The 26303-nt window shown below is 40.7% G+C and overlaps 2 protein-coding genes across 2 annotated transcripts; both read left to right on the forward strand.

Annotated features, from left to right (window-relative positions):
• Positions 1 to 120: 120 nt before the first annotated feature.
• On the forward strand, positions 121 to 5688 carry mysm1 (Myb-like, SWIRM and MPN domains 1). Its single transcript, XM_085347100.1, has 20 exons — positions 121 to 191; positions 366 to 438; positions 514 to 584; positions 957 to 1031; positions 1124 to 1208; positions 1351 to 1449; positions 1649 to 2171; positions 2251 to 2485; positions 2566 to 2696; positions 2778 to 2881; positions 2974 to 3051; positions 3140 to 3222; positions 3314 to 3368; positions 4017 to 4067; positions 4161 to 4235; positions 4335 to 4523; positions 4627 to 4759; positions 4975 to 5080; positions 5211 to 5268; positions 5383 to 5688. The coding sequence occupies exons 1-20, from the start codon at positions 136 to 138 to the stop codon at positions 5677 to 5679; spliced, it is 2577 nt and encodes an 858-aa protein (XP_085203226.1). The 5' UTR covers positions 121 to 135; the 3' UTR covers positions 5680 to 5688.
• A 1170-nt stretch (positions 5689 to 6858) lies between these two features.
• oma1 (OMA1 zinc metallopeptidase) lies at positions 6859 to 17826 on the forward strand. Its single transcript, XM_085347992.1, is given in 9 exon segments — positions 6859 to 7543; positions 9254 to 9482; positions 9658 to 9831; positions 9937 to 10044; positions 13467 to 13595; positions 13740 to 13814; positions 14223 to 14372; positions 16346 to 16449; positions 16451 to 17826. Coding segments are annotated over 9 exon segments (1539 nt in total). The 5' UTR covers positions 6859 to 7205; the 3' UTR covers positions 16683 to 17826.
• Positions 17827 to 26303: the final 8477 nt, after the last annotated feature.

Here is a 26303-nt window from a genome sequence, read left to right on the forward strand (position 1 = left end):
AGGTGGCAGTAAAGCAACTTTAAACATATTAAACGACATCCAGCCACAGGGTGTCGCTGTGAGTCACACTGGCCTCTGTTCTCCTCCAGTGCGCGTTCTCTGTTTTCTCTCTGCTGTTTACGTTTATCGAGTAACATGGAGGACGAGGTGGATGTTGACATCGAAGGAGATGACTTTGATAACAATATTGGGTAATGACGCCTGTTTATTTGGATTAATTGATGGCTGTGCTGTTTGGTGGGCTTCTGTGCTGTGGTCTACGCGAGTTAGCGGTGACCCGGATGTTGGCGCAGGATAACAGCAGCTGGGATTAGTTCTGGAGGCATCTGCTCTGCTGATCACAGCTTCTTTCCTCGCTGTTTTAGGGAGATGGACGGAGGAGGTTTGGTGCAGGAGCAGTTCATGCAGCCTACAGGGAAGAGCAGCGCCTGGATACTGGTATGACTTCGTCAAGCTCCGTTGTTTTTCTGGCTGTGGGTGCTCGTGTTGACTCTCCGTCTCTCCTTTGTACAGCCCTGGGAGCTGGACAGCTCCATCAGCCCGGAGAACAGAGAGGTGATAGAGAGGATGCTGCTAGAGGAACAGTATCCTTTTACTGACCTTAAACGCACTGCATAGTGATGCATTGAGGTTAACTACAGGAATCACAGGACGTAGCTGGGAAAGCTTCGGATTACCTAATAACTGCCCCATGCTGTGGCTAATGTAAACATACGGACAGATGACAAATTAAAAGAAAAAAATGTAACGCTTGACCTTACAGTAAATGGAATTACAGTGGGGGAATATGTTATATTATTTTATGTTCACTTGTCCTGTTAGTGCAGGAGTAACCCAAAACATCTCAACCTAGTTTCAACCAGTAGCTGAAGCTCCTTATATTGTGTTGATTACATAGTTTAAATACTAATTTTGTTGCTGGTTATGAAATCAGTTGTCCTCAACTATAATCGAAGATATTACCTGACAGGTAAGGAGATTCCCGACCACATTTGGCACAGTGATCCTCACAAAAAAAACAAAGTGAAAAAGTGAGTAATTTCTTCCATCAGCCTTGATGATGAGCGCAGTACACTGATTCCTCATTTCCTTGCTATTCATGAACTTGTCTGTGTGTGGACAGGTCTCCGGCCAAGAACATAGCTTCGTCTGCTGGTTCATCCTCTCGATGGTCCCAACAGGAGAAAGAACTGTTTGAGGAAGGCCTGGTATGCTTACACTGCAAGTTAACTTTTGTGTCTGAAATGTAATTTCTGTTTGGGAAGGTCAGCTTTTAATGGATTTAATAATTGTTTTAAGTGAGTCAGATTGTGTGTATTGTCCAAGTTGCCGAGGTGTGTTGTTCTACAGGCTCGGTTTGGTCGAAGGTGGACTAAGATTGCTAAGCTTATGGAAAGCCGTACCGTTCTTCAGGTTAAGAGTTACGCCAGGCAGTATTTTAAACATAAGGTAAGACAGTCCACCTGGATTATACTAACAGCACAAGACAGGTTTCTGTTATGTAAGCTTAGTTGTAGTCATCTGCAGATATAAACCTGCAATTTAGTCGAACTACATACGCTCTATGCAACCAGAAGGAGTCCTTAGCAATGGTATGTTGGAAAATAAAAATCAAGAATAAACAAACTTTTGTGTACACATTTTTCAGGCAAAATCAGATCCTGGTCCTGCGGCTCCCTCTGTAGCTCCCATAATACACCTACAACCTCCTCAGCCCACCTCCAGTCAAGTGTCTACTCTTGCCAACGCTGTCCGCATAGAGAAGCTTTCTGACGATGAGGATGAGGATGTAGACATCACTGACGACTTGAGTGATGACGAAGAAGGCAATAAACCACAGGCAGTCCTCAGCAGTGATTTCTGTGGGCCTGAGGAGAAAACAGATTCTGGGAGTCAAAGCCCCACAGAAGAACATGTAAGTCTGAGTGGGGTAGAGAGCATCCATGAGACGAAGGAGAAACCGAGCCACACCTCTCTTTCTCCGCAAAGTCTTCAACCCTCATCTTTCCCTGGTTGCTCAGAAGATCCTGGAGTAACAGAGCGAGATGAGAAGGTCAACAAGACGGCATCGGTATTTCCACAAAGCTGTCAGACACCGCCTCACGCAGACTCAAAGCAGATGTTCTCAACAGGCATTGCTCAACTGGAAGAAGCTTACAGTGATGGAATGGGTACTTCACACTTACTGTGCTTTGTGTATTTACCTCACTGTCATAGGAAAAATTAATGACACACATTATGATGTCCTAGATTCTTCAGACAAGATTGAGAAGAATCTAAATGATAGACCATACAATGACCAGGAGGAGGAGGAGAATGAAGATGATGAAGAGGAGGAGCTGAAGGCCCCCGAACAAGAAATAGAGATGGACACAGAGACCATCACCGAGGATGAGAAGCAGGCTATCCCAGAGTTCTTTGAGGGGCGACCATCAAAAACCCCTGAAAGATATCTGAAGATTAGAAACTATATCCTGGATCAATGGTAAACTAAGTTTACATGTTCGATAACTTTGTTTACACAACTTTGCACAGAAAGTGGTTATTACTGTTTTTGTCCACTAGGCTGAAGAGCAAGCCCAAGTACCTAAACAAGACATCGGTCCGCCCTGGTCTAAAGAACTGTGGAGATGTCAACTGCATTGGGAGAATACACACCTATCTGGAACTCATTGGAGCAATCAACTTCAACTGCGGTAAGTCTATTTCTCTGAGTCTTCTGATTTATGAATTTTTATCTTCTTTTTGATGTTAAAGCTCTGACTTCCTTTTTGTAGAGCAAGCTGTGTACAATCGTCCAAAGGTGATGGACCGCTCCAAGCATAAGGAAGGCAAAGATGTACTGGAGGCCTATCAGCTCGCCCAGAGGCTGCAGAGCATGGTCGGTACCCATAAAGCAATAGACTCTGACACTGGAAGCATTTAAATTTTAAGCATGCCAGAACTTGACTTGTAACTTCTGACTGGTTGTAGCGAACCAGGAAGCGGCGTGTGCGGGACATTTGGGGGAACTGGTGTGATGCTAAAGACTTGGAGGGACAGACATATGAGGTATGGACACTGCACAACAACTTTTAATCAAATTACGATTTACATTCTTACTAATATGTTTACTGATTCTGTGTTTTTTCTTTATCAGCATCTAAGTGCAGAAGAATTAGCTCTGCGGAGAGAGGAGATGAAGAAGCAGCCTAAACCTTACAAGATGTCCAGATACCGAGGGTGAGCACAGTGGACTGATGCAAAATGTACCAAATTATAAGCACAAGGAGGTTTATGATGTGGATGTTTATAATCCCACTCTATCCACCAGCTCTTTTGACCCCTTCCAGCTGATTCCCTGCAGATATTTTGAAGAGGATATAAAGGTCAGTGATCATTCTTATCAAGATTTTTCACCGATACACTGACTAACCACACCACTTTAAAAAAAAAAAAACCCGGAAAAATCATGGATGTGTCTCTAATTGGCGTGGCCTCTATTGATCAGGCTTGTTCTGTTGCATCTTCCAGATACAGAATGGATACTAGACTATTTGTTTCTTGAGAAATTCTTCAGGAGATTTTTCAGTGTAATTAGTCCAGCTGGGGTAGACTAATGAGGGAGAGCCATTTTCATGGGGATGGGGAATGCTTAATCTGCAGTTAATGGGTGGTACATGTCAAAATTACATCCACATGAATACCACCACAGGACTTCTAATGGTGCCTTTGCTCCAATTGAAAGCACACATCCCAGGTTAGGTGGGCAAAGCTAAATTCAGTGTGATGTCAGTGTGTCTGTTGTTGGCCCTGTGAGGGACTGGCAGACTCTCCAGGGTGCTCATTGCCCTATGTCAGCTGTAATATACTTCAGCCCAGCCTATGTTGGATAAGGAGTAGGTGACTGGATTATTAGATATACCTTATATCTAATAAGATTATATTTTCTTCATTTTTTGTTGCATAAACTAAGAGGATCCTTTCTCCAAAGTAGTCATCATTTATTCTAAGCTGTTCTTTACTGATCACCCTAGGAACCATTCCAGGTTATAGTCTGTGCTGAGACTCTTCTCATCATGGATATGGTATGTTATACACACAGTCACAAGCTGATTCGTTTTTTTCATATATGTACAACAGATTTTACCTATACTGACAGATAACTTTTCTGTAATCAGCATGCACATGTGTCAAGGGGGGAAGTCATTGGTCTGCTAGGTGGAACTTTTAATGAAGAAGCAAAAGTATTGAAGGTAGGTCAAGAAGTCTGAACCAATGTGACAAACAGGATAAAACTCTAATCACATTATATTCAGAAAACTATATTTTGTGATTAATAAATCTGTGTTTAGATCTGTGCAGCAGAGCCATGTAACAGTGTGAGCACAGGTCTGCAGTGTGAGATGGATCCAGTGTCTCAGACACAGGCCTGTGATGTGCTGTCATCCCTGGGATTCAGTGTAGTGGGCTGGTACCACTCGCATCCCTCCTTCCACCCTAACCCTTCATTGCGAGACATAAACACGCAGCACCAATTCCAGGTAAAACTGACTGAATGAAATAAGTTTGCACATGAGTTACTTGTGAACTTCTGGTTTTATTTTCACTTCTGGTATTATTATTTATTTATTTTTAATCTTTCAGAGTTATTTTTCACGTGGTGGAGCCCCGTTTATTGGGATGATAGTGAGCCCATATGACCCAGCTAATGCTTCCCCCCACTCCCAGACTACCTGCCTATTGGTAAAAGAGAACCAGGAGCCTTCAGGCCCCCAGAGTAAGTCTAACACACACACACACACACACACACACACACACACACACACACACACACACACACACACACACACACACACACACACGACTCAAACTTCAAAACAGTTAAGATCAAGAGGCTTTGAAATCAAGCTGACAATGTAGGTCAGTGATTTTGTGTACGCAGTAACACACTTTATCCTCTGGCTCAGTCTCTCAGCCTCTGTTCCTCTCCAGAGCTGCCGTACAGATTCGACTTCCTGTCATCACAAGACATCCCCGACTGGGAGCAGACGATGAGGAGGGCTCAGTGGATCATCCACAAATATTCTCAAGCACCAGGGTGAGTGAGACACAAGACTGTATTGTGTAATCTTGAACTGGTGCCCTAAAGCTGATCCTAAATTTTATTGAAATTGTTTTGGGTGGTGTGTCTAAGCATTTTATTTTTCATTTTTGCCGTGGCTGGTCAGGAGTGTGCAGATGGACAGACTATTTCGGAGAGACTCCCATCTCACATGTTTGGAGAAGGTCAGTTCGACCATCAGTCCTCCCAGTTTGCAAATTTCAGTGACTCTATGGAGTGACTTTGAGCTGCTTTTACAGTTTTAATGTGTGCCTAACTACACGACCTTCATCATGTAGATGCTGGCATCACTGGCGAGATACTTGGAACCCCTCCCAGATGCGGTGGGAGACTCCTTTCTCACCCAGATCCAGGCCCTTTTCAAATCTGACTTTATTTCCAAGCAGCAGTTGCCTGATTCTGAAGAAGGAGAACCTTTAAATATCTCATCCAAGCTGGTGGACTCGGGCGAACTAACTTTTGATCAGCCGATCAGCCCAGAGGAAGAGAAGGACCAAGAAGAATCTGAGACTACTGGCAGCACCGTGTTGCATTTAGGCTCTGTATTGTCGACCGAACATGACTATTTACTGTGAATAACCATACAGCAGCATACTTAATAGTGAATGACACCTTTTGTGAATACATTGTGGCATTCATTACTGGGTGTGTGTGTGAGATAGTTTTTGTCAGTGAAGTTATCATGAACGTTTTTTCTCAGTTTAACAGATTTCTTTTTGACATCAAAATAAAAATCTATTTTTATATTTCAGGTCTTTTTATGAATGTTCAGTGCAACACATGAATATATATTTTAATGATTTATGTTTAAAGTTTTGTCATTTACTCCTCACTAAGGTTTACTGTCCAAGGGGACAGTACTATGTTTTTAGAACATGTGGTGGCCAAGACATTCAAAGGGGCTCTTGATAAATCAGATAACCAGACAGGCAGTAGTACGGTTAGGTTAACTGGTGATTCTAAACTAGTTGTATGTGTATGATGGACTGTCCAGGGTGTACACTGGCTCTCATGCTATGGCAGCTGGGATAGGATGTAGCCCCCACCTGTGACTCTAAGTTGGATTAGCAGAAGAAAATGGATGGATAGTTACACTAAAGTGTAAAAATACCCTTAAGTGAAAAACCCGCATTCCAGTTCCCATTTATGTTAAAATTAGGATCAAAATAAACTGAAAATACCAAAAGTGAAAGTGCTCATGATGCCAAAGTAATCCCATGAAGCAATCGAACATTGATTGATCATTGATCAATCAGTGGTTTATTTCACTTTAATGTTGAAGCCGGAGCTAATGTTAAAAATACTTTATATACACAACTGGTTAACATAATCAGCGGTTTTCACACACTTGTGTTCATGTCTGAAGTTTGACAGTTATTGAGATTGGTAGTTATGGCATTAATCTGGCACACGATTTGGGAACCTCTACAATAAAATAGGATAATTTATTAGTTGATGTGTGTTATTTTAACTGCAAAAAAAGTTAAATAGTAAAACATGAAAATAAATGTGCTTGAGTACAAAGTAGAATATTTGCCTCCAAACTATGGTGGATTAAAAGCAGTAGCCTGGGTATGATTTTTAAAAAAAAAAAAAAAAAAAAAAAAAGACACACACTTAACATGTAAATATATTCAGTTAACTTCCAGGTCTATAATATAACGCTTAGCTCGTTTATAATATAACTTTGAGCTGTGTGTGCGGAACGTTCGTAACGGGGCTGTTTCTAGGTGGAATCATTTGGGAGGAGCGCGCGTTCCAGAAACTACAGTTAACGCTAGTTTGTAATTTTAAAGCGCGTCCTTTTGGCTCACCGGGCATTAATGTGTTTCAGCTCAGCGTGTAATGGTGTTAAAAACCAACTTTTGGACTGGTGAAGGCATTTCAGAGTTCCGCGGCTCCCCCCAATAACCAAATTTACGTGTACGTAAATTTCACTTCTAGCGATGACATTGACAGCTGAGAGCAGCTCCCCAGGTGTCACTACCGGATTTATTTTGACCTTTAGGATGAGATAACCGCATTGCGTTGACTGTTTTTGGTCAGTCCTCGTATAAATTAAAAAAAATTGTATCATTAAAAAATCAAATTAAATTAAAACATGGCTCTACTTTGCGGAAGTCTTTTCAGGAGCTGTCACTTCAGTTTGCTTTCGTCGCATCTTATCGGGAACCTCCGGGTATGCACACGAGCTGTTTACCCTCAGAGCAGTTGGCGAAATACCATAAGCACATCTGTACGCTTGAGAGCTTCTTTGACTGGACGGACAACGAGTTATCAGATTTACTCCAAAGCCACTGCTCCTCTTCCCTGTGGTCCTGTCCTGACCCCATGTGGACACTACTTCCACACTTCTGCCCGCCTGAGGGCCCTGCCTGCTCCCCTCATTTGGATGATAATCAAACCTCTGCAAAAGATTATGGCTATAATACTGGGCAGGTAGGAAAAACATAGTGTTTGCAGGAAGGTCCACAAGCTTTTGGATAGACACAGTTTTTGTAGTTTGTGCTTTGAACACCACCACAGTGGATTGTAAAAAATTTAAGGGTTCAAATGCAGTCTTTGAGCTTTTATTTAAGGGGTTTCAGAAAAGAATTGCAATAAATATTTAGAAATTACAGGCATTTTTATACATGGCCCCCTCTTCTGAATAATAATTTTACACAGTATCAATTATTTTGTTATGTAGCTCCTTGTCCAATTTGGGGACAAGGAGGCAGGCCAATACACCACAGACTTTTTCATCACCAAGTAATCTCCAATGAACCTTACCCCACTAACTGCATGTCTTTAGACTGGGGTTAGGAGCTGGAGTACAGAGAGAAAGACCCAAGTCATATGGTGGATTCAAACCCAGGAGCTTCTTGCTGTAAGGCAGTTGGGCTAACCACTGTGCTGGCTGATTGTGATGCTCCTTGGCTGTAGTCTCCGATAAAAGGCTGGCAGAATATTGTGAATCCAATGAAGCTTGGATGAAAATCCTTCTTTGGCTGAGAGTATAGCCCTCTAGACCCCAGATGTGCTAGTTCTATCTGTGGCCACATCATCAGTAAACTCTAATTAGTAATTTTTTGGCAGCTATACCTGCCGTGCCATAACATTGCCTCCACGATGTTTGACAGATCTCTGTAACCAGTGGTCTACACCTTTTTGAAAATCTGCTGTATTTCCACTTTTGAATGCATCTTTTAATTTTACACTTTAATGTCGTCTACCTATTTTTGTGCTTCTGACAATAAGGAACTTGGATAAAATTGGCTGTAAACAGCTAATGGAAGACTTTTGTTAAACAACTTGAATTAAAGTTGAAAGTTTGCACTTCAAACATAACTTAATCTTTTAAATAATATTAAGTAAAGTGTGGTGGTGTACAGGGGCAAAATCACAACCAATGTGTCACCCCCCCTAAAAAGTATAGACTGAAGTGGTTAATCAGTATAAATACGACACTATAGTCTATAATGGTCTACAAATTCAAATAGATGTAACATTTTAAATTTGGAATGTAAATAAAAAGCAAGACTTTAATAAGGTGTGTCAATAGAAAAGCTCTTAATACAGATGATAAATTGAGCATCCTTTTTGCTTTAAGGCATAATATCATTTAACAACACTTAATGTTTAATTAAATAATGAACACGCTCCTAATTGTTTTATCAACTGTTTTAATTATTGGATTTAAATAAGAACAAATAAATTACTGTCTAAATTGTTTCCATGCTTTATGTTTTAATTAACTGGTACAAAGTAATCCATGAAACCGAGTGACTGTGATGGTATCATTTAGCAGACATAGCAGACATTATTTTGTCTCCCCCTCCCTGCCTCCAACAGAATAGAGAGCAGGCATTTTTTTTGGCCTTTGAGCAGTACTACAAAATTTACCTGCCGAATTTATGCACGTTTTAGCACTTTATTTGAGGTTAGGCTTCTCTGGAAAGAAAAGAGGTTATTGTTCTGCATTATTATCTTACATTATTATGGGAAACTTTGGTTGCTAATCTTTCATCAGGCTTTTTCTCCGAGCATTTTTTTTTAAACATGCTTCAGATAATTAATTTAGTTCTAATTGTTGGAATAAGGTGTTAAATGTACTGCCTGAGCTACATAAGGATTTACAGCAGCACTAAAGCCCCTCTTTTTGTACAGGAGCATAAGGAAGTGGTGGGTGGCCTTACCAGACAAACGGCAGCAGCTGGTGCGCAAATATGCATGGCAGAAGCGCTGGCAAATAGCAGGGGGTGCAGGTGTTGCTATTATGATTGTAGCCCTCTTCCTCCTAACGCACCTTGACGAGTCCCCCCTGACAGGACGGACCCGCCTTCTTGTGTTCAGTAAAGAGAACTACATGGAGATGGCAGCTCTGACTTCAGATGCGGTGAGAGACGTTGTGTTGCATGTGACATTGTGAGAAAATCACAAATATCCATTCCACAAACATTTCTAAGAAGATTTATTGAGTCAACAAGTAAGAAGGTGAATAGTTAAATGGAAAAAATGTCATTTTTAATGAAATTCTTCCTTAAATATTTGTTGTCATCTCTGTGTTTCAGTACATGGAGGAGTATGCAGAGCTGCTTGTTCCAGTCACTGACCCTCGTCACCAGGTGGTGAAGTGGGTGGTGCAGCACCTGGCACAAAGGAACAAGGACATCCCTGAAGTGAATGACATCAGCTGGACTGTCCATGTGGTGCAAAGTCCCAGCGTTAATGCCTTTGTACTACCGGTAAGTAAAGACAAGCTGAACACTAAAAATTTTACTATTATAAGGTGCAATCTAGTGTTTACACACCTACAAAGATTAAAAAGTTATTTCCCATTCTTTGAGTAGAATGGAAATGTCTTCATGTTTACTGGAATGCTGGAAGCCATTGCAGATGTTCACCAGCTCACTATTATACTGGGACACGAGATGGCTCATGCCTTACTGGGACACGCTGTAAGTACATAACCCTCCACGGACTGTTTGCTGTTATAGCATAGTTTGTACTCCACATCATAAATTTACCTTAAGACTTGACCTTGAGAGTGAATAGGTTTATTTTTTACAATTAATACAGGGTTTCTCTGGATTATTAAAAAGTCTTAAACTCTGAAATTGAATTCAAGAAAAATAAGACCTTAAAATATTTCATATTTCCCCAATATCTGCTGAAGGTATTAACTTTGGAAATGGTTTGTTTAAGCCTGGTATGTGTGGGAAAGAATATAATGTGAAGTACTGGGTTGTATGGATTGTTGAATTGTTGAAAATGGCTTGTGTATAAAAGCCTAAAAATAGTGCATAATTTTGACATTATTGGATCTTAATTCTTATTTCTTGAAGTCCTAAATGGACCTTAAAAAGCATTTATTTTGATTGTTAAAATGATGTTGGAACTAGAGCAGGGCGATATGGCCAAAAATATTTATCACGATATATATTTGAAAATTTGCGATAACGATATAACTGACGATATAATTGATGCGAGACAAAATACAACTCCACAACATTACTAGCGCAAAAAGACAACCTTCCATTTATTTTCACTTAAACAAGAAGCTGGTTTTTATGTACATTAAAGCTTTATAAAAATGTAACAGTGCAAATGCAAATGCCTTGCTGAAAGTTTAACCAAAAGGCATTTCCAGTAGAAATGGGCTGACATATCCTGAGCATAACCATGTATAATATCCACTGAAGTTAAAAAGAGGTGCTTTGCAACATTAAACTGCAGTGTGCAGTACGTATTTTTCGGACCATAAGGTGCACAGGATTATAAGGCACATTAAGCGAAACAAAGCAGTCAGATAAATCAAACTTTATTAAACTCATTCTTCTTGCTTCCTCCACTTCTGTACCATTGATTCATTAATGTTGAATTCTCTGGCAGCTGCTCTGTTCCCATGTTGTTGCAGTATATTAATGACTGACCTCGTATTGTGGATGGATTATCTCAGTTGTTCTTCTGACTGAAGTTTGGTCCGTTTACAGCATCCTGCCATGCGATTGCGTTTGTCTCTAACTGTCAGAAACCTTAACGTTAACCTTTTTAAGTGGAAAAGTGTTAGTGTTCGTCCTCCAGCTTCACTGTTTATATTATGCTAACATAGCTGTGTTGCTAGCGATCACGTAGCACATCATTAAATACCAGCTAGCCCAACTTCAGTAACCCTATAAACGTCACTGCTGTTTAGTTTCCTGTCTTCATTTATGTTGGAAGTGATAGCAGAGCTGTACGTTTGATTTTTTTCAGAAATCTCTCAGTCTCTCAGTCAGAACATGCTAGCGAAACTAGCGAGCTAACTTCCGCTAGCTTCCTGCTAACTTCTAACTCCGTTAAATGTAATAAATTTTGTTTTCATGGATGCCTGGAAGTTAAACTTCATAGTTACACCTGGTAAAGCAGCAATGCTGATCGTTTTATTAAAGATGAAAGAATTTAGACAGTTTTTAATTCTCAGTGATGCTGCAGTGTTCGTTTGACCTGAAGAATATGGAGTTTAGGACCCAGATTACTCCCAGATTTAAGAGCATCTTAGTCCGACAATAACGACGGCCGCTTGCATGTTCTGCAAAAAAATGTGCTTTGTCATGTATCTGACGGACAAACACCAAACCAGTTCCACATCACTGAAGTTGCACCATTTTTACAAACCAATTCTGGTTCATTTGTTTCACTCAACAATCGGCCATGTGCGTATGAAAACAAAGCCACTGCGCATGCGCGTTTTACTCATATTCTATCGCGATATTTCATTTTCCTATCGTTGCATAACATTATACCGGTATTACCGTGAACGGTATAATATGGCCCAGCCCTAGTTGGAACTATTTATTATAAGTGGAGTTATACAATAGGCAAAGAATTACGCCTGCCACTGGTATTATTAACAGAAACAAATTCCTTGATTGTATGTTTTCTCTCATGCATTGAGTGCACACTCTTCCGTAACAGACAAGCACTCAGTTGAATGCAGCAAACCTCACACCTGTTTAGCTTCTGAGGCTGAAGTGCTGCAGTGCACAAAGATCTGTGCAGTATGCTGACATCTAATAGGCTTAGCTGATCAGCAGCAGATGTTGCAGTGAATGAGTCACTGAAAACACTTAAAGTGCAAATATTGCTCAAGAACAAACTTTAGTCATTTATTAGCCCTTGGCACAGTCTTGGAGGTTCCACACAGCACTGTAAAATATGCATGTGGACCCCCTACAGGTGCAGAATATACTGCATTATACACTGAGATCTCCTGACTATTCATCACTTCTGCTCTGTCTCGGAAGTATCATATCAGCTGAAGTGAACAGCAGAGAAGATCATCGGGGTCTCTCTACCCTCTATTGAGGACATCTACACCACACGCTGCATTCGCAAAGCCACCAGCATTGTGGCTGATCGGACACACCCCTCTCACACACTCTTTACACTCCTGCCATCTGGAAAAAGGTACCGAAGCATTCGGGCACGCACATCCAGACTGTGCAACAGCTTTTTTCCACAAGCCATCCGTCTCCTCAGCAAAAAGGGACTGACTGATAAACACGCACACACACACATACACTAACATTATCACTCAGCTTAACTCAAATACCTCAAAACATTGAGACTGGACTGACTAACCAACACAAAGCGCAAACACACTGACCTACACCACCAAACCATCGCACACACCAACCTGTAAATGCTCTTTTGCACAATATTATTACTAGATATATTATATATTATTATTTTTATTGCACTAACTTGTCTTGTAGCACCTTGGTTCCTGGAGGAACGTTGTTTCGCCTCACTGTGTATTTTTAAACTGTATATGGTTGAAGTGACAATAAAGTTGAACTTGAACTTGAACTTGAACTTGAAGTGGCATCTGTTGCAGTCTTGTTGCATCAGCCGTTGATAAAAGACTCGGTGACAATCACATCCAAACAGTCACTAATCCTGCCGGTGCTGTGATGACCAAAGTGACCTCAGGCACTGCTGTGCTTTATTAATTCTCCGCAGATGGCTGTCTTTTTCTCTCTCTCCAGCTTTAAAGCCCATTCTTCTTGTTCTAAAAAAGTGTCTAATGAAGTTGTGGGTATTTCAAGACTTTAAACGTCCTCAGAGGAAATGCTTGAAGGAGATTTTAATTAGATGAAGGGAATGAGCATCGATGGGCTTGGTATTACCCAGTAGGTGTGCTCTATTGGATTGGCTGTTAAAACCTCTAAATCTGTTACAGCGTAAATGTTCCACTAAAATAGATGGGAACAATCAATATGTTTCAGCAGCCTCAATCACCTCCCCAAAACTTTTTACCTCTATTTTTCTGTTCTTATATTTTTCTCTTTTATCCTCCTTCCTTCCTTTTCTTTTCCTTCCCTCACTGCCTCCACAGGCAGAACAGGCCAGTATGTCGCATGTCCTGGAGCTCCTGTCTGTTGTTCTCCTGATAGCCATCTGGGCCATGTGTCCTCACGACAGCCTGTCAATGCTGGGACACTGGGTACAGGGCAAGCTTAGAGAGGTGAGGAATTAATATTCATTATCTGAAAATGTATATGAAGTATTAAAGTTACAGCAGTTTAAAAAAATGACTGGAAGATAAAAATGTACAATAATCTTGTAGTTTTTACACACCTACACAGAAATCTGCTTTTTTCTTTTCTAGCTGCTGTTTCAACGCCCTTTCAGTCGGAAACTGGAGGCTGAGGCAGATCAAGTCGGATTGCAATTGGCTGCTAAGGTATCACTGTCACCAATTTGGTCACCATTTATCTGGCTCAAGCGGTGCCTTCTTTTGTGTTTTCACCTGTGTTTTTTCGTTGGTTGCATTCACTCCGATGATATTTTTAGGGTTAAAAACATGCAACCAGGCTAATGACTCGAGGAAAAGTGTTAAATCCAGCTTTTTGGAGCTTGAGATTGAAAGAAAAATTCAGGAATAATTTTAAAATGTTTTTACTTTTTATAAGCTGTTCTTTATTTTAACCTCATTCAGTTTCCTCTAATGTTCCCCAATCATACAATCTGTCCACGGGACACTAGGGGGCACTGTTGTCAAAGGAAACTAAAGTGAAGATTTTTATCTCAGAACAAAACAGTGGGATGCCATTTCTTGTGTGTGTTTCTGAGGTGTGTGTATTATTTACAGGCATGTGCCGATGTGCGAGCAGGACCTGTATTCTGGCAGCAGATGGAACTCAGAGACCAACTATCAGGAGAGCCCACCTTGCCTGAATGGCTGTCCACACACCCATCGCACAGGAACAGAGTCGCTCAGCTGGACCGTCTCATACCAGAGGTATAGACACACGCAGTATTTTTTCCTTAGATTGTTTCCCCCTAAACTGTTGTGTCGGTTCTTAGTCATATGTTTGTCCCAACTTTGAAGTGAAGAAATCTGTGAGGCCTGTGTGGGGACACAGCCCTACTCCTTTCTGTTTTTCAGGAGAAACAGTGTAGCTTTAGGAGCTGTTGGAAAGATTCTTAATGGAACTAATGAAGCGTCTGGAGAGATATAAATCCACCTGCAGACATGGAGAGGAGGGCAGAAAGGAAGGAGAAACGTGGGGTTTTAGGAAGACAGCAAAAACATTTTGCTGTGCCAGGGCCTGGATGTCTGCTTAGCTGAATGTCTTGAAGGATTTGAGTTGAGTGCCTGAAAGAAAACAGCCCCACATTAGCAGCTCAGTGTTGGCAGTGTGACCAGCCAATCAATGGTATCTTAAGTCTATAAGGAAATCAACAACCAGTTAAGACAGCAGTTTCAGTTGTGAGGACTGTCAGCATCCACAGTCCTCACAACTTTTTCTGTGCGTGTAAGTGTTAGCAGAAAGGTGGATTAATAATCTATGTATTAGACAGCAGTGAGGTTAACCTTGACTGTTATTTGGACTGTTGGAGCACTGTCAGATGCTCCAAGCACAAAGACGAACAGATGGGTAAACCACTAATTGTCCATCAGGTGCCTATGTCGTTGAATATGTGCATGTTCTGTGTATGTGCTCGTGCACCCGGTCGTATCCCTGTGAGGTAGATTGACCTCTAGCAGCAGTTGTTGTCGAGACCAGGCTGTAGCCACAGGCAGTGAAGTGATGAAGACTGTTGTTTGGGGATTAATTGCCCTGCTTTGTGTGTGTGGTGCTGAGAAGACTCGGTTTCTGGTACCTCCAATGCTTAACTGTTCGATCCAGCATAGCAGCATGTATGAGTCAGTTAACAGCTGAGCTCAGTCTGGTGAAAGCGATGCATAATGTGATGTTTTTAACCTTGCAAAGGGTGACAGCCTCAAGCTACCTAACCCGACTCTTGTGGGGGCACTCCACCTCCACGAGCGCGCTCATCATCCTTAAGCACAGCACATCAAGTCCACCGGTAACATGAGAGGGAGAGCCTGTTGAGTGGGAAGTACACGTATGTGCTCAGTCTTGTAGGTGGTGCTAAGTGAGAGATTAATGACTTGGGATGTGCGTAGGTGTGTGAGACAGACGGAGAGAATATATTTATCGGCCGGGGTGTGATTGAAGTTTCCATTAGCTCCGTCACATACTGGAATATTTTTAACCATAACCATTTTAGCCAAGCTAGTTACATGGCTCTTTCATGCTAATGTTGGCCTACAATAGCTGCTTCCATGTCTTTTACTCAGAGACACTTTATAATTTTCTGTTTCTCTATAAAACCATAGAATGTATATAAAAGATGGACGTAGCTTCCAAGTCAGTGCAGAAGTGCATCAAAACTGCATTCTTTCAAATGGCCAGTAGTGGGCAGTACATCTGTTTGTGAAAAGAAGTCTATGAGGAAACGATGCTACTCCTCAGTAAACACTTTCCTCATGAGTTTTTGCTCTTAATTGCTAGTTTTAAGACTGATTTAGCATAGCACAAGGTTCGTTCAGTTAATTAAGATCCCATTAAGAGTAAAGTAGACATTAAAACAGGTATGCTTTAGGGCATAATTTAAAAGTCGCTCAAGTCAGATCCTCCACTTGTCAGATTTAGAAAAACTAAGACAAAACTTAAGTCCAAAGGAGGCTTTAAAAATGTGACTCTGCTGTAGCGTTTGAGCTTTTGACAAGCAGGAGGGCACATGACTGTTTGAAAGGTGTCAGATGGTAACTATAAATGTGACTTTGCATGAATTACGTTTAATGTTCCTGCACGTAAGCTAGCATTTTAGTTTGTACATAGAGTTTTCACCAGCCCTGGTTAATCTTGTTTTGTTTTGCTTAAAGTGTTTGTGTGTCTGTCCTTTTGCTTTATATCTGTTCAGGCTCTGGAGCTGAGGGAAAGATGCGTCTGTCCTGCTCTGCCTGCTACTGATCCTCGTGATGTTTTCTCCAAGAGCGTCCGTGTGTTGCTGAAAAACACCAGGGAGTGAAGGGCCAGAGAGGGGAGACAAACCTGTGTTGACCCACAGCCCCACCTCAGTCCCCACAAGACTGCCTGCAGCATTCATTGCCCAAACTGCACTTCCTTCTTCCCCAGATGCAGATCATTTAAGCAAAGGCCCGGTCCCAGCTGCAATTCCAGAGAGAGTTATGGCAGCCCGTGCCACTGCTACTGCTGCAGAGGAGGGATCCCAGCACGTATTGCAGAGCACCAGCTGACAGGGGTGTTAAATCATCACCAACTTCCTTGAATAAACTTGACTGACTATAGTGGAGTATGAACTGCAGCTAGCAACTTTTCTCTTATTGTCTATTAAATTGAAAAAAAAATGCACCTGAGTGTGTAGGTGCTAAAAGGGTTAAATTCTCACCCACCATTGCAGAGACTGCAGATACCACCACAATCGAGGGTGGAGCTGGCGGTTGTTTTACAAAGGAAGTGACTGCGGGTCATTATATAAATCAGTAGAAAATTGAGGTAAAAGGCTGACGAAGATAAATCAAGAATTTTATCCATGCCTAATGACTACAAAGATACCACATTAATTAGATAACCTTGAATAGGAAAATACTGAATTAATTAGCTTCCATACATTGCCAGATTAATATGTGCATTATTCATTGACACACGGCAACAGACGAGAGTAAGCACTTACGTGTGCTTGTTGGAGGCAGCGTCCATGGCATCCAGAGGACATCTACATTCTCATTATGACTACTGCATTCTCATGCCACACGCACAGCACTTTATCTGTTTTCTAGCCCGGGGGACTTAATGGTGTAAATTTATGCTGGGTTGTTTGCGGGTTTTAAAACACAGCGCACTGCACGGGAATGCCAATATCAGCCGTCAAGCTTTAAGAAATCTATCATGGGATTTTGTAAAATCTTATTTAACAAGGCAAGTTGACTGAGAAAACATTCATATTTACAACAACAGCCTGCGGGAGAAGACATACTGTGAAGAGGGGAGGGCAGTTATGGTTCAAATCTTGGTAATGTTTTATGTGTGTGTGTGTGTGCGCGCGGAGACGAAATGGTACACTTGGTTACACTGTGAAATCAAAAATGATACTACTATGTTTTTTTTGGGTGGGGAGGTAAATTATTTCATTTGTGTCACGCTTTTTAGGCACCGAACCTGAACTAGCCTCCAAAAACAACAGTTGGGAGTCTTACACCTGCTGTGGAGGCTTTCTCTTACAGGGTAAAACACAGGGTAGGTCTATATTAGGGTTGGTTTCTCCTTTAGAGTAAGTGGTCAGTCCATAACAAGCCAATGAAAAGCACATATTGGTTTTTTCACATTCATAACTCAGCGGATATGTATTCTGTTTGCAGGTGACTAGCGAATAAAATTCAAACTTGGATATCTCTTCTTTTTTTCTCCTTTATTCTAAAATCTATAAATTGACATCGATCAAAGGGGCGCATACAGCTAAACAAACAGAAATGTAATATGGATGTGCGTAAAATTATCTGCCTGTGTGACATTACGTAAGGGAACATCAAACGCCTCGCATCGTCACACCAACCAATTAGATTCTGGGGTGAAAGATGAGTTTCTTTTGAAGTGTGCGTGTGGCGGCAGCGGTTTACTTATTGATGCTTGGCTCCTGGGGAATATCCTTGCTGTCTGTTCACAGCTGATCAGAGAGATGTAAAGTTTTGAAATCTCATTGACCACATTATGCAAAGCCAGTTGTAATCAAATGGAAGCTACTAGGATATCCATCAGTCAGCCTCATCCCAGCTCTTTTGTAATGTCTGCCAACTGCTACAAGTTGTAGCTTCTTGAATACGAGATCAATTTTGTGTAAATTATGTGTATTAAACAGCTTTGGAGTATGGGCCTTTTCACTATCTGCTGCTGAACACAAGTTGTCTCTTTTGGCAATTTTGACCTTTTTATGGACTTTTGAATACACAGGTCCCATTCATTATAATGTAGATAATCTATTTCAGGGTCATATTGTTGCATGCACACTGTGGCAGCTGGATGCAGCTTCCTCCCCACTCGCAGAGAAATTGGAACATGAGCAGGCAACAGATGACACACTCACACCCAGAGGTAATTGTAATGAGCGTGATACAATACACACACTGCGCTGAGTAATTGTAGCCTACTGCTGGAGTCTAAACAATACTTTGACAGAGGGCTTAATCAAGGGAAACAAAGAGACAGCAGTCAGATGGATTGAAAGGACAGAAATAGAAAACAAACTGGAACCATGGGGATTGACAGGAGAAAAGAAAAGATTTCATTTCAAGTGTGTGAAAGAGAGAATCTTTTGGGGTGATTTACATGCAAATCAGATGTTTAATTTTTAACATGCAGCACGAATCCTGCATGGGAAAGTCCTGTTCGATGTGGTTTCTCTGTTCGCATGCGCAGCCTTGAGCAGATAAGATCTTTTCCACAAACTAAGTTCAAAATCAAATGTCTACTTTATGTCTGTAAATTCACCTTAAGTCTCACATTGTTTTGAGTTTGTATAGTCTTCCACCCACTAGAGACATCAGACAGCTTCTGAGACCTCTGCAAACCGCTCACAGGTATTTTGAGGTATTGACATAAACACAGAACTGTTGAAAAGTAGAAGAAGGAGCAGTGAAGGCAGCACACCCACACCACAGAAAGCTGAATGCTTGATAAGTGGCAAACTAAAGATGCTGTTTTCCCAACAAAAACACTCCCAGAGAGAGTAAAGGCAGTGAAAGAGCAACACAACACATCTGCTGTGTAGGTGGCTGAATGATGTCCCAGAATGCAGTCTGGCTAACCTTTGACCTCCCTGTGGAGTATTGCTCGAAGTGGCTCATCCACGGTTCCATTTCTTGGATCCGCCCCGACAAAGACAGACACACAAATGCAGCAGCTGGCTGTTATGTGCAGAGGGAATATGGTGATGGAAAAGCGTGTGTATGTGTGTCGCTGGTGTAAAAGTTGCTGCGTCCTTCCGCTGCACATTAATTATACATGTGGCATGTGGGTGTCTGATTGAAATGAATATTTTACTCCTTTTAATCACTGCCATTGCCAGAGTGATGGAGCATCTGGATGTGTTACCTGGGTAATTAAAGACGCTGTCTCAAACATGCACACATTCAAGTCTCAGAGGTTGTGTCTGCAGTATGAGACAGGAGCACCCCAGAGGCTTACTAATGAGTCAGAATTAGATTTGGAATGTTTTACAGCAATGAGGCTCATAGAAAAGTAAAGACCGCTTTTTAAAATATTTTGTTATTGTCGACATGAGCCATTAAAAAAAGTGCTAGACATTGTATAAATGTAATAAAAACAGAATGTGGCAGTTTTTAAATCACCTAAAACCTAAATTTGTTATTTGAAAATAGTGCTTTTTTGTAATTTGTACGCTGCATATTTTCTGTGGGCCCATTTATAGCTCAGGCTCTTAATGCAGAGCAGTGCTGTTGTGTTATATGCAGAATGTGGATTGCTGAAAAAAGCAATGTCTTCCCTAAAGAAGACATTGGTGAGCTAGCAGCACCGTTTAGGCTGAAGCGGCACTGTCTAGCCTCTTGATGTCACAGACTTCACAGATCCTGACTTTTTAAAACTCGATCTTTTTCTTAATTTCTTGCATTTTTATGCTAAAAACCATAATTCTTAATGTGTTCCCTGCAGTCTTTCACAGAGTGTTGAAAACCTTGCTATCTTTATTCATAGAAGGCTCCTTTTATACTCCAAAGACTCGTCTTGTTGCTGACTTGTTGCCAATTGACCTAATTGGTTGTGGGATGTTGATTTTCAAATGATTCTATTTTCTTTTTACTTTGTTTACCTAGTGTCCCAGGAGTTTTGGAAATGGGTTTGAATAGCCCAAGGCTTTTCCAACTCTCTTTTGGGCCGTGTGGCATGCAGAGTGTTGGGCTGAATGTGATCTTAGCAAAAAGAGTAGCTATTTTAAACTCCTCATATGCTTTCTGTAGTTATGCAATCTGAGCATATTACAGGAGAAGCCACAAGTATGAACTATATAAACTATTTGTGTATTTACTATACAGCTCTAAATATCAGTGAGAGTTAATCAGTTCATCTTTCACTTTTGGATTACATGATTATGGTGCTATTAGGATTTTTTGTGTTTCGTTCCCAGTTTAAAATTGTCTCTTTATGTGCCTTTCTCTCTTCTCTGAATATGTCTGCCACCAACATTTTATTTTTAGCAAATAGGGCAAAACCATGTTGCTTAGAAAGGCAAGAGTTGTTCTTTCTCAGCCTGGAGTTGTTTAAGTAGGTTGATGATAGTCTCTTTTCTCCCACATACAAATTTTGTCTAGTGCAGCTTCATTATGAGTTGCACTACTGTGCAAAAGTCACCTTTCATTTCTTTATACTTTGCTTTGAAAGTGGGAAATAGGTAGAGTGATTTATTGAAACATCTGCAAACATAAATGTAAACAGAAAGTAGCAAAAATTTAGTGCGGACAATATTTGGTATGATCACTATAATTCATCAACAAAGCCTGAACTCTCTTAGGCAAGATTTCTTGTAATTTTTTTAAGTAGTCTTCAGCAATAGTTCTCCAGGCTTCTTATTCTTAAAGGGCATTCAAAGCTCGTCTTTGGCTGTTTTCTGCTTTAATAATGTCGAGATCGTTGGGTTTGTGGAGGCCAATCAATGACTGATAATAGTCCATTGTGTTTTTTTCCATCCAGGTATACTTTTCCTGGATTGCCAATGAGTTTGGGATCATTGTCATGTTGAAAAGCTGTTATGCTGTTGCCACTTGGACACTTTCCATACGGTGTTATATCCTGAATCTGACAGTACTATTCTACATTCATAATTCCATCAGTTTTGACAAAGTCCCCTAAGATGCAAACCATGGCAGAGCCTCTTCTCTATTTTATTACTTAGATACTCTCTGGACCGTCTCCATACATACTGATGATTTGAAGTTAACATTTCAAATTGGGATTCCTCACTCCCTCAGAACTGATTTGACTGATTTTCTGTCCAGTTCTTGTCCTTGTGTAATTTTGCAAACCAGCCTTTTCTCCCTGTTGGCTTTCGTTGAAAATCCTTTCTTGGCTTCTTGACAGCCATCCTTCCACTACAACCATTTCTGATGAGCTTTTGGTGAAGAGTAAAAAGTATGAACTGAATGACCAGATGCATCTCTCGGGTCCCATGCCAAGTCTTTGTTGGATTTCTTATCCTAAGAACATGACTTTCAGATACTATTTGTTTGCTGCAGATTTTTTAAGGCCTACTACTTCTTTCTTTATGACCTATATTTGTCTGGTTTCAAATTTGCACACCATGCTGAGATTTGACAAGTTTTTCACCTATAGCACTTTGGGAATCACTTTCTTGGTGCAAAAATACTATTTTATGCCTGTCAAACTGTGTTATCTCTGTTATTTCTCATAGATTCAACTAAAGAAATGAGAAAAAAATAATGTGTTTTTGTGACAAAATCAGTTGCTAAGTTGTCTATTATGTGTAGACACATGACTGGGTCGTCCTTTGAGTTAGGTGTCTTTTTTATGCCTGAATGATTAGTGATCAGTGTTAAGTGGCTGGAGAACTATTGTTGAAGACCTCTTTAAAAGATAATTGACTCCTTGGAAGCAAAACGTAAGTAAATGAAAACTTTTGCAGTGTTGTATATCTGAAGCTCATATCTGCATTGCTCACACAGAACAGCTGAAATATTCGATTTCAGATACTCCTTAAAATAACACAGTAAAAACTGTAGCTGAATGAATCAATCTGGTGTTTTTTTACATGCTCTTTGGGCTGTGGGTTCCAGTGAGCTGAGCTTCTTTGTGAACAGCAGTGAAGAACATGTATGGGGTCATCAGGGCTATCTGGGTATGCTCTTTCAGCACACAATGCAGGTATTCCTCTAATGGCTCCTTGTGTCCCCTCAGTCTGTCTTATCATCTTGATCTATGCTTGTGTGCGTGTGTGTGTGCATAGCTGAACTGGTGGAGGTTTTTATAGTCTGGCTGCTCTGATGCTATTAGAGATTAGGATGTTAACACAGTCCCTCATCTGACTGCATCGATCTCAACCCTTGCGGTGGAATCACATTAATACTAACAACGTCAGGTTACAAGCTTTGTAGCTCTCTTTACCCCCCTCTCTCCTTTTACATCTGCTTCTCTGTCAGTGTTGATTTAAATTTGAATAACCAGCTTTCTTGTCAGTCTTTCAACAAGGAGAGGGGCCAGTTTAATGAATGGAACGATGGAAGGAAGATTGCAGAAGCAGAGGGAGACTAGAGGATGTGGAAATGACATGAGATGAAATTGTTTAAATCAGTCTTCCTCAGCTGCTTTGACACTAGTTGCGTTCACTGGTGGAGTGCATCAAGTCACAACTTAGGGTAAATGTAAAACTTTGTTTCATGGGAAATGGGAAAAATAAATAGCATGAATCAGTTTTGTCCATTTGTGGGCGGGCAATGAAAAATAATAATACTGAAAAAAAGGTTTGAAACTTAGCTGTGAATGCAAAATACTACATTTTCCTTCTTTAATACTTGCTATTTTTGTAATGAGTTTGAAGGCACAGTCTGAATATTTTGGTGTCCATCTCTCAATAGAGAAATGTTTGGTCCACTGGTATAAATCAAAGGAAAAACCAAAGTACTCTTTTCCATATCTGTGTCCGTCAGTGCAGTAGTGCATTGTATACTTCCTCTCACCTCCTCTGTGATCCCTGTGAATCCATCAAAACAACATGGGGGAGTAGGATTCAGACCAAAACACTGTCAGTCAGTGTCAGCCAAATTCAAGAAACCGTGACGGAGCAGTTGTGCATTTAGACCTAAAGTAAGCTACAATTGGAAAGCCCAGCAGGTGTGTTTTGATGACTTCCACTTCAGGAGAACACCTTCAACACAGCTTTTAGGGAAAGTTTTCATATGGTGAACTCCCAAATCTCTGAGCCTCTCAATACATGTTTTTTTGTGGTACACAGTACAATACATAAAGGTACAGTAATAATATGACGGTACAAAAATTATAATGTAATCATTGATTCTGAACAGTTTCCTGTAATATTAATACTGTCACCAATGGTGATGAATTGAATAATGTATTTGAATAAGTCCACCTAAAATGTGAACTGTACAACAATACATGCTGGTACCCATGGGCCATAATTACTCTAGGCCTTGACTCTTAGTCAGGGTTCTGTATTAATGTTACTCACGTGTTACTCATAACATTGACGCTGTTTACCAAAAGGCCATTAATTTACAGCATTTATAAAGTTCAGATAATAATGATGGCTAACAAGGGCAACAAGAAATGCAGGGAGATTTTAACTGGGACTTTATCTAATCAGTCAAAGAGAAACCACCTGAGTTTACTGTAGGTCTCCGGCTCTGTTTTTACTACAATTACAGCATTAGTTGCGTCCATTATTAGTTAATATAGTCAGTTAGTTGCTAAAAATGTTTTTCAGAAGCACAGTTGGGATAATTTCCTTCTTTTACCATAAGGTTGCAGCACTGTGCACATCATGTCTTGGCGTTAATTCAGCTGGAGCCGTGGAGAGTTACAAGCTAGCAAAAGGTAAGATGGTTATTTTAACTTAAGGAAAATAATTATTCATGTTTGTAATAAAATAATACATAAGGAAAAATTAATTTTAATTCAGTTTGGCGAAAAGAGGCAACATTTTAAGAATTGTCTTCTAAAAAAGCCATGGTTAAAATAAACAGTTGGCTAATGCATTTACCTAAACATGCTGTTAATTGTCCTATAAACATGGTAAACCTCCAGCAGATTAACATTTATGAAGGCAAAAAAAAAAAAATGAAGATACCACATGCTGAAGCCTGCCACTACATGATTTTGTTTGGCTAAAACATGCTGCATGTTAGATTTTCTAGGGTAAAGATGCTCTCAAAGTTGTTTTCTGGCTTTACAATGAATGCGAATGCATAGTATCACCTGACAGAATGAACAAGAAAGACATGCTATCTGTCTACTCCTAGTGATGGCTACTTTGGAAAAGAGGCCTGACTCAGGTATTACTGCCCGTGTGAGCTTGTGTGCATTTGTCTGCTTACAGCTACTTAAGAGGGATATTATGAGGGATTAAGTCTGGAATAAATTAGAATAAATTCACATTAATCCTTGTATGTTTGTTTTTAGTGACATTTGTTTTAAATTTGACATTATAATTCCAGCTTGGTGCTCGGGGGGAAACTAGCTTAACATTGTAAGCCACTGCAAGCTTTTAGCTAAGGTTCATAAAACAGACTTAGTGCCAAAACCTCTGTGACTGGGAATAACTGTGTGCTTTCTGTTGGTTTGAGTCCAGCTTAGTTCCGTGGGCTGTATATGTTTAATGAGTAACTTTGATAGCTGAGACTTGGAAATTGTGAAGAAAACCCCCACAGAGCCCTTATTAAACCAAAGCACCGGCTCACATTATGCCTCAAAGTCCTGCAGATCTGCCAAGAAAGTGAAGTTCCACACACGGTGTATGCTGAAGTGTGTGTCTGTAAATGTACATCTGTGTTATTCAGACATATGTGTAAGGGGGAGGGTGTGGAAAACCAGTGTTGAGAATCATATTATTTTTTTCAGCATATATTCTCAGTTCACTTCCCCTTCAGCTGTCCTCTCAGAAAACCCGTCTATCCATAGGTTCATCCATCCTTGCTCACGCTAAGCAGTGCTGTCTCGTTGCTATGGTTTCCATTATACTTCCTGCCTCCTTTGGTTTGAAGGACAAAGCACTGACAATAGGTAGATGGGTAGTATTTAAACAGAAGGGAAAGAGAAAGACTTAGTAAGCACACATATATGCTACTTTTTCTTTATTGTCACCCGTTGTTTAAGGTTATCGCTCACTCTCTGGTCTTTGAGCCACATCCCCTCAGTTCCAGGGGAGGTAGAAAGTCAGCTCAACACCAACACCTCCTTTGGCATTTGATGTTTAACTCTGTAGGCCGCATCTTTTAGCTGATCAATAAGCAGGTGGTACAGCACTCCCTCTACTCTCTACGGGACAGGCTGCAGTTACACAGGACTGCACCAAACGAAATCAGCTTGCATCAGGGCTGTGTTATGCTCAATGACTGTGCTGCACACTGCCAAACAGTACAGGAAAAAGGATTTGCTCCCAGATCTATAACCAGCAATTGCACATGCACACGCAACTGCTTTTGTGTGTTCGCATTGTGTTTGTATAAAGTCTTCAGGCTGTCAGAAATTAGGCTAAAACTGTGGACTTTATATAGCTGACCTGGTTGGAGAGTGAGGAGGATTCACTGCAGATGAGTGGGAAGAAAGAGGGTCTTGGGGTTTGTGTGTGTGTGTGTGTGTGTGTGTGTGAGACTGAAAAAGGAAAGGAAGGAATAGAGAGAGCAATGGAAAGCGCTTAAACACAATCCTTTCCCTGCCACACGCATCATCCCCTTCACTGTGTGATTCACTCACCCCCTCGCTTATTGTAAGGTTCTTAGGGCCTTCCTTAACTTTTAATAAGAGTCTTTAATAAGTCCCCAGATCATGGCTTGGTCGGTCAGGGCTTCTATTTCAACACAGCTCTGCTTAAGCTTACTCTAAAATAGATCTGCTCCCTCTTTTCTCTTCCCCCCCTCTGCCCCCGTTCTCTCGTCTCTATATTTCTCCACGAGATTGTAAAAATATTTAATAAACTTTGGACGAATGAAACAAGGTTGTATCGACCTCTGTGGTTTGTGTGAATATAATCAGTCTGACAAAGTTGTTTGACAGGGGATATTCCAGTTTTAGTACTACTTCCATCCTGAAGGTCAAATGTGGCAAAAATGTGATGTGAGATTTGTGTCATGTTGTTGTTTAACTCTTTCCCTCATAAG

The sequence above is a fragment of the Diplotaxodon limnothrissa genome, linkage group LG23, assembly GCF_057381915.1.
Source record: "Diplotaxodon limnothrissa isolate DT_005_m linkage group LG23, D_limnothrissa_male_GT1.1, whole genome shotgun sequence".
Taxonomy (NCBI): domain Eukaryota; kingdom Metazoa; phylum Chordata; class Actinopteri; order Cichliformes; family Cichlidae; genus Diplotaxodon; species Diplotaxodon limnothrissa.